General features: G+C 35.1%; 1 protein-coding gene across 2 annotated transcripts in view; it reads right to left on the bottom strand.

Annotated features, from left to right (window-relative positions):
* LOC106872469 (conserved oligomeric Golgi complex subunit 3) overlaps positions 1–14,286 on the bottom strand; it is a 54,214-nt gene continuing 39,928 nt past the window's right edge. For both annotated transcript variants that reach the window (XM_014919479.2, XM_014919477.2), the window contains 5 exons: positions 7,091–7,173; positions 5,535–5,669; positions 3,426–3,632; positions 2,119–2,217; positions 1–372 (listed from right to left, as the gene is read on the bottom strand). In XM_014919479.2, the coding sequence (XP_014774965.1) occupies positions 343–372; positions 2,119–2,217; positions 3,426–3,632; positions 5,535–5,669; positions 7,091–7,173 (554 nt within the window). In that variant the 3' untranslated portion in view covers positions 1–342. The remainder of the gene's footprint in view (positions 373–2,118; positions 2,218–3,425; positions 3,633–5,534; positions 5,670–7,090; positions 7,174–14,286) is intronic.

The raw sequence follows: 14,286 nt of genomic DNA on the forward strand, positions 1-14,286 counted from the left end.
TTTTTTTACTGAAATTTTAACCATTGATTTATTTCACCATAATAGATAATTAAATAAACAAATTAAAATGGTAAACAGTTTGAGTCAATGTAATAAATTGTCACTCATCACAGATCCACTTCCAAAACATTTTAAATAAACATTGTTTGGAATGAATTTTATCGTAACATGTAAGAAGTGTTTCCAACCCAGTGAGGTTAAGAAAGAAACAAAAATGCTCAAAATGTGTTTGCATGGATTTCCTCATTAAAGTCTTTTATTACAAGATTAAATTCAGGTCCCTCATATTAAAAGAAAATTATTTGCTGCAGAGCCAATCTGAATCCCATTGAAGAGCAATTATTATTTGCTAGAAGATAGTAATAAATTTATCTGCAATAAAAAGAAAAAGAAAATATAAACGTTGGCATAAGCACATGGAAAAGGTTATTTTGGCACAAAAGTAGTCAATACACAACAACAGAGCCAATGAAAGAACCACTATTTAGTTGCTCAACAAACTAGAGATAGCAGCCAAATCTCTCTCAAATTCCACACTATCATCTACACTCGTCAATGTAGTCCCATGTATATAAAAGCTTGAGAGAGTCATGGCTGGAATGATTTTCAACATAGTTATGCTTGATACAAGCTAAATCTGGAGATAAACAATAAGACAATAGCAATAAAAACAATAAATTGCTGTTGGGAAGGGAATCCAGCCATAGAAACCATGCCAGAGACAATTGGAGTCTGGACAGTTCCCTAGCTGGCCAACTCCATGTCAAACGGTCCAACCCATGCCAGCATGGAAAACGAATGTTAAACGATGATGATGACAATAAGTAAATCTTATAACTTTCCAATAATGGCTTTCTTTCACAAGTACAACGATATTACATGTTAAAAGAAAAGGTATACAGGAAGACCAGGAGCTTACCGATAGTTTTTTCAATCACAAGTGGAATAATGCTTTATGACTAAATAAAACTTGGTACACAGAAACCATGCAAAAGTATATAACATCATCATCATCAACATTTAAATCCATGTTTCATGCTGGCATGGGTTGGATGGTTTGACAGGCCCCAACAGGTCTGAAGACTGCATCGTGCTTCAGTGTCTGGATACCCTACTAAATACCAATTACTTCACAACATTTCTGAGTGCTTTGTTTGAGTCAGGTCACCATGCAGCCAGTAAGACTAAAACACTCTTCGACAGAGTAGACTACAGTAGCGAGGAAGATGGCTTTATGCTCTTGGTTGAAGGATTAAAGTGTGAAAGGAGGGTCCACTACTGAAGGAGTTTCTTGTGGCAGGTAAGCTTCACAGTTACTCACATTATAGAAGAGAGAGTAAGAGTGGTTGGGGTGGAACAGAAAAGTGATAAAAATAGTGGAGATTAGATAGCTGGGTGGATCCTCAATATATGAGGTGAGTAACAGAGAGAGAGGGGAGATAGGGAGAGAGATGAGAGAGAGAGAGATTCAGCCAGGCAGGCAGACAGGTAGGTAGGTGGATAGAGATATATACATACACTACATACACACACAATGTGGTTAAGAAATTTGCTTCCCAACCATGTGGTCTTGGGTTTAATCCCATTGTGTGGTCAGTCCAGGCTTTTACAATAGCCTGGACTGACCAAAGCTTTGTGAGTGGATTTGCTAATCAAAAACTGAAGGGTGTGTATGTGTGTGTGTGTCCCCATCTTGATAATGATCATCATCACCATTTAACGTCTTCCTTTCATGCTGGCATGGGTTGGACTTGATATCGTACAATAATTGTAAATGAAAGTCACCATCATACAAACAGAGCCATTCATTTCCATTGTTCTATGCAAACATGTCTAAGTCATGGGGAAATGTTATCTTGCTTGGAAGCAAGTGAGAACTAGCAACAGCGAAAGCATTTGGCCATAGAAAATTTACATCAACACATTCAATCTGACCCACACAAACATGGGAAAGAAGATATTAAAATGGTGCTGTTGTTGTTGATGATGATGATGATTATACAAAAAAAAGTACCCAGTATTTATTTCATAATTTAACTTCCTATTGGAAATTAAAGATAAGCTTTCAATGTTAATATATGAAGTTATAGGTTTATTTACTGAAGAAAGAAGTTGTACCTGTTCTATAGAAGGGCACGCCACAATTTGTTTGTCTTCTTCTGTATATTCCAAGTTCAGAAGCTGAGCAAGTTGCTGGTAAGTTTGCTGTACACTCACCTATAAAAAAGAAATTATTACTTCAACAACTAAATCCTATCAAACAAGACAATAATCTTGTGTCAGTTGAATCAGCTTTGAGAGACATGTTTTTGCTTTATTTAAATTACTACGTCTTCATGTATATGACTACAAATAAATCTGATCAAGAACACGTATATCACATTGCTTTCATAATACATTTATTACCAAATATAATGAATGGTTTCGAGTTGAACACTTTTCATTATAAATCAGTTCAATCAGAGCTGGCCTAACTAAACAAGAACAAATTCGTATGGTTACAATGTAAAGCAAAACCAAATTAACCCTGGCATGACCTGAAATGAAAACAGTTTGTCAACAATCTATTAGTTAGTAGTTTCCAGTTTTAACCCTAATTATTCTAATGCATAGCTGCATTGATCTGCCAAATAGTCTCTTTCCAGAATTGATATGAGAATGTGTATACAGTATATCAACCACTTCAACATGGGAAGCCAAATCGTCTTCAAAACTAATGACACTGTTTATAAAGCAAGGATTAGATTTTTGAAATCTTAAATCTTAAGAAAGAAAACTGTTACCAGAAGTAAAGGTTAATTTTAAGTAGAACGGTGATCTCTCACAAGTCCTCTTTCTACGCAAGTAAAATTTAATGCAGTCATTCAATAAATTCATGACGTTCCACGTCACGAAATATAAGGGGAATAACTAGCTAAATATTTTTATGTTTTTGGCAAGCAAATATCTTCGATAATTAGCCAAAGGTAAATGGTTTAAATTCAAAGGACAGATATTTCATAGCTGGATACCCTTTTTTAATACCAAATCATTCAACTCTGAAGTAAAAGAAGGTACATATTTTAAACAAATAAAGCTGAAACAATGGAAAATGGTAATGCCATACCTAAAGACCTAATGCCATGTCAATAACAAGATTCTAATTTAGTGACCACATCACTTCATGCTCGTACTTAACTGGTTATGTTTATTTACAAAATCGTGACATGATTATCCTGTTGACTCCATCAAATCAACAATAGCAACAACTCATTAGGGAGCCTGTGCAAGATTTACGTAACTGCTATGCTACAGTATATGTTACATAAATAACTAATGTCTTATAGTTGATACAATTCAAAAAGCACCTTATGTATATGTGTCCCAATGTGTGTTTGTGTGCTATACTATGTATCTATAAGTATAAAGTGGTATTCTCAACTCACCTTGACTGGTTTGAATAAAATGTATTCAGTATCCTTATTGGCCAGATAGAGGGACATGCTTCTCTGTACAAGAGGTAGTCGAGATTTTAAATTTTTGTAACTCTCTGCTACAATATCATGTAGTTTTTCCGGAGTAGCAAATGGTTGATTACGCAAAGATACTTTTGGCACCCCTTCTTCTTTCTTCATGTCAGTAATAACAGTAGCCTACAATAAAATAAAAAAATAAAAAATAATCAACAACAACAATAATAATTCTTTCTACTGTAGGCACAAGGCCTGAAATTTTGGGGGAGGAGGTAAGCCGACCACATCGACCCAGTACTTGGCTGGCACTTAATTTATCGACCCCAAAAGGATGAAAGGCAAAGTCGACCTCGGCAAGATTTGAACTCAGAATGTGAAGACAGGTGAAATGCCATTAAGCATTTTGCCCAGCACGCTAACGATTCTGCCAGCTCGCTGCCTTAATAATAATAAAAATACAACATGGCATGTCTTGCCAACAACAAGATCAAAGAGAAAGAAGAAAACTGAAAAACTATGACAATCTGAAGTGGAAAATACACAGACTGTGGGGGAATAAAGAGAGTGGACATGATAGCAGAAGTAATCGGTGCACTTGGAAGTATCAGCAGTCAATTACCAGCATGGCTCAAAAAGGTTAATACAAATGTCAAGATAGAATACCTAGAAAAAAGTCATCACTGCTTGAAATTGCAAGACTTTTCTGCAGAGTTCTTTAAGCATGATCCGTAACCCTTGATTTACTGGCTGTGAATAGCTGACACTTTCCAGTATACCCACCAAAATAAGCCGAGAGTTTTCATCAATAATAATAATAATAATAATAATAATAATAATAATCAACGTTAAATCTCTGAACGAGGTATTAACAGTAACTGCACGATAAAGTGAAGTATTTTTGCCACTTAAATGTGGCTGACCCCTAAGGGTGGATGTTACTGTTGCTTTTAACCCCAGGAGAACATCTCCTCCAGCTGGCTTGTCGACACACTTCTGTGTCCTGTCTATTTTTGCCAAGGGAAGTTATCCTTCCCATCGTGATCTGTGGCACGAACGGACCCGAGTTTCAGGGTTATTTCCGGTCCGTTCGTGCCACAAATCACGATGGGAAGGATAACTTCCCTTGGCAAAAATAGACAGGACACAGAAGTGTGTCGACAAGCCAGCTGGAGGAGATGTTCTCCTGGGGCTAAAAGCAACAGTAACATCCACCCTTAGGGGTCAGCCACATTTAAGTGGCAAAAATAATAATAATCCTTTCTACTATAGGTACAAGGCCTGGGTTTTTTTGTGGGGAGAGGGACAATCGATCACACTGTACCCAATACTCAACTGGTACTTAATTTATTGACCCTGAAAGAATGAAAGGCAAAGATGAGACTGGCAGCATTTGAACTCAGAATGTAAAGATTGATGAAATGCTGCCAAGTATTTTTGTCTAGTGTGCTAACAATTCTGCTAGCTCACCACCTTAATATTAAGAACAACAGCAGCAGCTGATGTCAATGCTATATTAACATTTTAACTTCTATTTTTCCAAGATTGCATAGGTTAGACAAGACAATGCAAAAACAGAATTTCCTATGCTCATTTCTCAGTCTATTAAACAACATACAGTCTAGATGTGCTTTTGCAGTTGACTGCAGATAAACAACACCATTTGTATGAAGAGCAAGGCTCTTGTTTACAACCAGCATGCATATCAACAGGAAATATGAACTCATTCACACTCACCCACAAACACATAATGTCATCACAATTATCATCATACTTTAACATTCACATTCCAAGCTGGCATGGTTGGACAGTCTGACAGGATCTGAAGAGTTGGAGGACTGTCATGCTTCAATGTCTATTTTGGCATGGTTCCTAGAGATGGATGCCTTTCTTAATGCCAACCACTTCACACAAAGTACAGGGTGCATAGTTCTAGTAAACAAGTTTTGGAAAAAGTTTATATCAAAGGCTTCTACCGACAGAAATGTTTTCCCCAATCCATAATGCTTGCACAAAGACGCCAATACATATAACAGACAATTTCAGGATTATCATTGCTGAGATAAATTAAAAAGATAAGTTTACCTTTGATAAAAATGATTTTAATGGTTCAGTGAAATACTCTGAGATATGATGTATGAACTCTTCACAATTCTTCTTCAGCTCACTATCTACATCTTTCTTAGAATCAACAAAGTGTTCTGTAACTTGTGGTGTTCCCTATATTTTAAGACACAGAAGAAAAAAATAGCCACAAAGAGACAAAGAGAGTTACAGTAAAAGAAAGTTTTAAAAAATAGTACTTAAGTAAAAATAATTTTGTATAAAATTCAGATACTTGTGCCTGAATTAAAAATAGGATGGTCATAGCTGTTACAATTTTGATCCTGGGACAGCTTGATCAGGACTAACTAAATACAGGTATAGTTGTATAAATTTAGGCACTTCATATTGACTGCAATTTATATTGGTTGGTTTTTAGCTGGAACCCATTAACAAGTAGCTCTACCAGAAAAATGTCTTTCCAAATATAATGAAAAGCTTTTCTAATTTTAAGGGTAACGTCTTTCTTTACATTTGAAGAATTATAAGAAAATGGACTACTAAATTTGAAGCCAAGTTACATGTAATATATTGTGGGTTGTTAACTAGGCGCACAGCATAATTGTGGTCAAGATGTTTGCTTTGCAATCATGTGGCTCAGGTTTTGATTCCACCACGTGTTACTTCTACAACAGCCTAGGGTCAACCAAAACCATGTGAGTGAAACTAGGATGAGAATCTAGAGAACTCTATCAGATGGACTGTACCTACTTTGGGATGAGAAAACCAACCTGATATCTGGTTTAAAAGCAGTGTTTGGACCAGCTCTCCAAATTTAATGCAGAACGATCTAGCTCCCTTTCTTCTACCAGTTCATAGGTCCTGCAAAAAGATTTGGGCACTACCTTTCCACCTCTAATCATAATTTTTAGTCTTTAATTCCATAATATATCTAAGTAAAATATATGACAGGTGTTGTTAAAGTAAAATATTTGAACCTATAAAAATACCTACAACAAATATTTGTACAAAGAGATAAATCTGAAAAAGTCAATGAACGAATTATCTTCTGATAATAAAGAAAACGTGTACGATAAAACTCTAAAGTAGCACTGTTACTGTACAGAGAGAAAAAAGTATTACTACTGAAGATTTCTTAGATGTAATGGATAACCATGTATTCTGCAATAGTACATACATTTTTAAAATTTGACATTTTTATACCACATCTATGATAATAGTCAAGCAATGATTATTTCAATTTGGTCCACCCCTATAGGTTTTGTATATTACTGCTAAGTGTTGTAGGCTCAGTTATCCTTATTTACCAAAGCATATTCTCTGTATATTAGTTGAAGATTAATGGTTCAGATCACCTACATGATAATTGTCTATAGAGAGGAACAATCTGTCTCATGAGTTAAACAAACCTTAACACACACACACACACACTATTCATATCGAAGAATATATTCCCACCTCAGTTCAAGATATTTGGGCGTGAAATGTAAAGTCTTAAAAATTATCAAATGTCAATCCTAAAATCATATATACATTTATTAGAAGACTAAATATGATGGAAATAATATGTACTTTACCTCTAAAATAAACTGGAGCAAAGCATTGTTACTGTTTAAAACAAAGAGCTGAGATTTCTTTGAAAATAAGCCATAAGCAGCATCTGAAAGTCAAAGACAATGTGTGTAATTAATTTAAACCTCAGTCTGTAAACATGTTTCAGAAAGTATACCATAATTATATCTCATCAGTATTTTCTCAATATCTAACAGAAGCTTTTGTTTCAAACCAAGTTAAATTAGTCTAATACTACATTACATTACACTACAATGAAAATAATAGAGGGCATCACAATGTACACTGTAATAAATGTAATTAGTGCCAGAAAGAACTTTGGGTATTAAACACCAAGCTCAAAAACAATTCAGAACCAATACAATCTCAGTTCTTGTTAACACCATCAACAGCTTCAATACCATTAAGTTAGTTTACTTTTTCATCCAGGTACAAATAACTCATGGAATCTTATCTGATAAGACAATCATGTTCCACTGCATGCATCAGCATAAATGATGGAGCACAAATGAGCTGAAAGAAAAGCTGGGTACAAGGGGAATAAGCTGTTTCATGCAAGACAGAAGACATATGATGCATCTGGAGGATGGCAATTGGGCAAAGTAGTACCATGCAATTCAAGTGGAAGCAACCTGCAAAAAAGGGAGATCAAGAAGGACATGAGAAATGATGAGGGCTGATTTCACAAGGTGAAGACCCACAAAGGAAATGACAAGGAACTACACCAAAAGGAAAATTGCTGTGTTGGTGAAGACTCATCTTACACATGCAAGCATGGGAAAATTCTTGTAGAATGATAATAACGATGACAAATAAAGCAACAAAAGACAGACAATAAAAAACTGGCAAAAATTAAACAAAATGTAATAACAGAATAAGAGAATGTGAACACATCTCATAAATACATTCTTGTTTGCTCATTTATAGTCATCAAGAGTGAAACTTTTACATAGGGAATGTATGTTTAATAAAAGTCAGAAGACATATTTATGTAACTGTGACGTGCATCTATGGAACTAAAATTGTAATAAACTGTATACGTAATTAAATCTTCTGCAAGCAACATCCACTGTAATATATATATATTCAGGACATTAGGAAAAAGGTGTAGTTGGAAAAAGTTGTTGCTCAGATGTGCAACAACTTTTTCCAAAATAATCCCAAAATATAGAAATACAAAGTAAAACTGCAACTTGGTTTTGTTTTCTTTTCCTTTGGTAGTTTACTTTGTACCTTCTCTCATTATTCAGGCCTTGCACAAGAAATATCTTTAAATACACACACACACACACACATGCACATGCACACACACACACATGACCTGCACAAATGATTCGTTTATAATGATCAAATGTTCGTGCCACACATTACCTCACTCTCTCCATCGAATCAATGTTGTCTGAATAGGGGCAAATGTGATCACAGGGCAACGTGACATGAAGTGCTTTACACAAGAACAAAATGCACCAGCCAGTCTAGGAACTTAAACTACATTCTTGTGATTGTGCAATACCCTAACCACTAGGCCATACATATATGTATGGCCATAGACTTACATTTGTATGGCCATAGACTTACGGTTAGAACATGCAAAAGAATAGAAGAATATACTACAGCCAATGATTCTAGTCAACACACAAGACAGCCATTATGTTCCCACATAAAACGCTTCTACGTAGACTCTGTTGAAACTAGTAAGAAATAATTATGAACTTTTCTTTTATTTTACTTTTAAAAATATATATTTTTGATAAGGTTCGTTTTTTTCATGTAAAATCTTTTTATGAAAAGTAACGATAGATATATACAATTAGATGAACTGAGGTAGGAATAAAAGTAATAAAAGTCCTTATTGTGAATTGTTAAAGAGATTCAAAAGCATACCGGTTTTGTAAAATTACTGATCACTGCTTTGAATGCTCACCGATTAAATATATATATATATATATATATATATATATATATATATATACATACACACACATACATACATATATATATGTAAAGGAAGGGCATCCAGCTGTAGAAACTCTGCCAGATCAGATTGGAACCTGGTGCAGCCATCTGGTTCGCCAGTCCTCAGTCAAATCGTCCAACCCATGCTAGCATGGAAAGCGGACATTAAATGATGATGATGATATATATATATATATATATATATATATATCATGAAGTATATTTGCCAGGTTTCTGGGTAGTAACCCGTCAGCAGCGTGTGACAATCACCAGCTAGGGGTGAGAACTGATTCCAAATGCAAAATACTATATGCTTTTTCCAGTGACAAACCATCACTGATCTCAAAAAAAGAGAAACAAGCAATAATAAATCTCTGACGGAGATGTAAACAGTAGCTGCACAACATCGTGAAGAATATTTACCACCTAAATGTGGCTGACTCATATGGGACGATGCTACTGTTGTTTATAGCCCCAAGAAGACATCTCCACCAGCTATCTAATGACACACTGTTTGTGTCCGATCAGTATTTACGAAGGGAAATCATCGTTTCCATCTCTAGCTCCTCCTGGGTCCATGTGTATCCCGTAAAGCTTGCTTGTTTCTCCTTTTTTGAGATCAACGATGGTTTGTTACTGAGAAAAGCATAATAGTATTTTGCATTTGGAATCAGTTCTCATCTCTAGCAGGTGACTGTCACACGCTGATGACGAGTTGCTACTCAAAAAGCCGGGTCCATGTGTATCACATAAGGCTGGAGATGGGAACGATGATTTCCCTTTGCAAATACTGATCGGACACAGACAATGTGTCTTTAGCCAGGTGGAGGAGATGTCTTCCTGGGGCTATAAACAACAGTAGCATCATCCCATATGGGTCAGCCACATTTAGGTGGCAAATATACTTCACAATGTCATGCTACTACTGTTTACATCTCGCTCAGAGACGTTTTATTGTTTTATATATATATATATATATATATATATATATATATATATATATATATATATATATATATATATATACACACACACACACACACACGACTTATCCTACACCGGAATGATATTCACTCAGACTTTATTTGTAACATTAATTTTTAGATGTCTACTATTTCTGTGTATCATTTTCTTGATGAGATATCAAAGCTGCATATCATATGTACTATTTATTATGAATCTGCATAGCTTATAACAGCTATATTGATTTATCAGCCAGTAGAGAATGCAAATAAACTGTTGTTAAATGCTATTTTCCAGTTTTCTTTAACATGGACTGAACTTGTAATTCCTCTGTGGTAGTAAATAAGTTCATAGCTAATATTGTAATTCAAATTTAAAATAAGTTTTTTTGTAAGTTGATTCAGAATATAAAAAGAAAAAAACAAACCATAGAGATTTTAAGTTTATATTTCAAGCTCAAATGTCAATAAATACTACAACCAATGAGAGAGAGAGAGAGAGAGATGTTTAGATTTCAATAGCAAACGACCCATAAACCAAACTACAAAAGCCGCAGAACAAGCTGTTTTAAAATATAAAGAAATGCTTCAAAGACATATAAGATTTTATAAAACTAAAATAATACAATAAGTAATGACTTTTAGATGGTAAATAGTAAAATATTACAAGATATGTCTATCCGTTGATGTTTGTACACATTACTGAAATGTTGAAATATTGTTGAAATAATCACAACAGAAATTATTAAAAAGAAAAATTCATAGAGATATCATGATAATCATCATCATCATCCTTATTTAACAAGCATCTTCCATGCTGGCATGGGTTAGACAGTAAGACAACAGCTAGCAAGTCAGAGGACTGCACCAAGCTCCACTGTCTGTTTTGGCTTGGTTTTTACAGCTGGTGCTCTTCCTAATGCCATTCACTTTACTGAGTGGACTGAGAGCAGTTTACATAGCACCAGCGCTAGCGAGGTTTGGTTTGGCATGGATTTCACAGATGGATGCCCTTTCTAGTGCCAACCACTTAACAGAGTGGACTGGATGCTTTTAGCATGGCATCAGCCCTAACAAGTTCTGTTTGGTATGTTTTTATAGCAAGATGTCCTTCGTAATGTCAACCACTTCACCGAATGGACTGATGCTTTTATGAGAGAATGTATTTTTAGAAAATGCATAAGGATATCTTTGAAAAGCCAATGGCCTAAAAGTGTATAGAAATAGAAATAATAATGTGATGACTTCTGAGATCAATGTCACTTACAAGTTTGAACAATTTTAGGTAAAAAAAACAACAGGCAAAATATAAGCAAGGTGGAAAACCTAGAGAGTTGCAGTTCTGAGAAAGAATGATTTGGAGATATTTTTCATTTGGAATTTAAAAGGTGAGAAATAGTAGGGATGATGAAGAAAGAAAGAGGGGGGAGGGGAGAGAAACAAAGCCATGGAAAAGGCACACCTCTGCCAGTTTTCCAATATGAATCTTACTTGATTTTTGAAGACAGTCAACAACTGATCGGGTTAAAGTGCTTTTAGATCCTGAAGAAGAATACAAGATCTTGGCATGCACATTTCTTACTGTTACATATGTGAGCTGGCCATGAAAGATGATCAGAAATTAAAAGGTCCTGCACTTGGAATAGGTCTGAGGTCTTTGTGAGTTGTTTACAAGTAAGGTAACAGATACATAAGACTATTTCCTTGATATATAGTGATTGTGTGTCTTGTTAGAAGAAACAGTATGAAGATATATTCCATACAGAAGCAAGAATGCAGGAAAAAAATAACTCTTGAGATATACTGGAATTGATAGTGTAGATCTGTGAATGTTCTGACAGAGTCTGCTGCAATGGAATGGTCTCGCAAGACACTTCTGATTCAAGAGATGCAAGATAGATGCAACCATAGGTGAGTAGTTGAGTTAATAGGTTATTATCAAAGACAAAGTGGGTTTTTTTTTGAGACAAAGGTAATGATATTGTTATAGAATAAATTCTCAAGTGTGAAAAACCACTTGAGTGTAATATTAGTAAAAAAATCTCTGGTACATTTATCAGATATCTGTTAGCATCCTGCTTGAAAGGTTGAGCATGGATGAGCCAAGAGAGCATTAGTCCAAATTAGAAAAAACAAATTATTTGAATGGATGATGAATGTTGGGGGGAAAAGGGCTAAGTGCTGCCGGTGGACACTATGCATGGAAGAGGAAGACTGAGGAAAATATGGGGAGCAATATACCCACATGACAGAACTATCCAACCAAAGGCAGCATGAAAAAAAACTGATGTTAAATATTGATGATGGTAACAAGTACAAGGCCAAACTGATTTAAACCTCTTGCACTATTGTTATCAATTCTATCAATCCCAGGGAGGATGAAAGGTGACTAAATATTATACAGCAATTGTCATATTTGACACACGCTCCTCTATAATCAGTGTATTAAAACTGTTTTCATAGAAAGTTTATTTCCACAGACACATCAGCAAGAAGGGAAATTGCTTAGCGTAGAAAATTCAATCATTGCACAATTAATCATATTATTTGCATTGTCTTACAAGCAATGAACTCCTCCTCCTCCTCCTCTTTCTGATCGTCTCCACCACTGCAATCACCACTACCACTCCCACCACCAGTACCACCACTACTGCTACTACCAACATCATCATCATCATTAAGAAGACATAAATAAACTCTGCAATAAAAATAATACCCCAAAGGAATTGAAGTAGCTTATACAATAGTATTAGTAACATAGCTGAAATAAAATGGCTAGAAATTAAAGTCAGTTCAGGCTCAGCTGAACTGACAGAAGCTTAACTAAGAAATAAATATCAAATCTGAATCCACATAACAGTAAAAAGATTCGTTAACAAAGTACAGTAATGCCTCACTTTACAAGGACCTGCTTTACAAGACCCCAGCTTTATGGGTTTTATTTTTCAAGCACAAGATCCAAATTCTGAAAGAAGTGCGAAAGTTTCTACTACCATAATAAATGCTTCTGCATGTCACTGAAAAATTTATAGAGAGTGAAAAAAAATTCTTTTAAGTAAACAACTCTAGACTTGTTTCTTAAAAAGAAATCTACAAGTCCGTCTATGAGTGCTTGTGAATCGGCAATCGTGTCTACAAGTGATGGTGTGTGTGAGTCTAGAGCAAGTGAAAGTGATTCAGAAACTGATTATAGTAATAATATTTATTTTATTATAAATGATCTTGACAAAATATTCTTTACATCCTGCCTGACTGGCCTTCGTGCCGGTGGCACGTAAAAGCACCCACTACACTCTTGGAGTGGTTGGTGTTAGGAAGGGCATCCAGTTGTAGAAACTCTGCCAAATCAGATTGGAGCCTGATGTAGCCATCCGGTTTCACCAGTCCTCAGTCAAATCGTTCAACCCATGCCAGCATGGAAAGCGGACGTTAAACGATGATGATGATGATGATTCTACTATTGCTTTATTGCCATTCATTTATGAATATTATAAATTTTATAGGTGAAATATTATTCTGGGAACGAATTACAATTTATAACATTGCTACTATGAGAAATTATTGCTCTGCTTCACAAGTCTTCGCTTTATGAGCGGCTTCCAGGAACAAATTAACTTGTATAACGAGATATTATTGTGTATCTAAGGAGCTTATCTCTCTTCAAGAAAGTAACTCTGGAATCAAATGCACATTATAAAACACAGGGCAATGGAAGAGAGCTCTTGATGTAATTTGTTAAAAATAGCAGCCAAATGCCCTCAAATCAGACTCCACCATTTTTTAAAAAACGATTAATTGGATAATGTATCCCTTAGTGAATAAGATGAGATGATCAAAGCTGGAACACCTTTGATAATCATAATTCTGCTTGAATAGAGCTGAATTGCAGCTAAAAAACATTACAACAGTACCTTCAATGTTTATTGGGGTCTCCTTTTGAGTACCTAATTATAATTAAGTGATCTAAGCTGTTAAAAGTTAAGTGTATTTAACAAGAATCAAGCACAGCATCAATGACAAGATATATAGAGTTGCATATTTATTGAATCAATAAGTTGTAACCTTCCAAACCACCTAAAATTGATCCTCTATTTCAATAAATGATTGCTAAAATCTAACATAAATCATAAGACTGTAATAATATACGTTCATTACTCATAAAACAGAAAAGGAAGAGACACATGGGATGGAGAGTTGCTGAAGAGGTCACAGGACATGTGACAAAAGATTTCAGACAAAGGACATAAAATAAGAATAATAATAAAGCTGAAGTGAAGACCAAG

This window comes from Octopus bimaculoides, chromosome 3, assembly GCF_001194135.2.
Source record: "Octopus bimaculoides isolate UCB-OBI-ISO-001 chromosome 3, ASM119413v2, whole genome shotgun sequence".
NCBI lineage: Eukaryota > Metazoa > Mollusca > Cephalopoda > Octopoda > Octopodidae > Octopus > Octopus bimaculoides.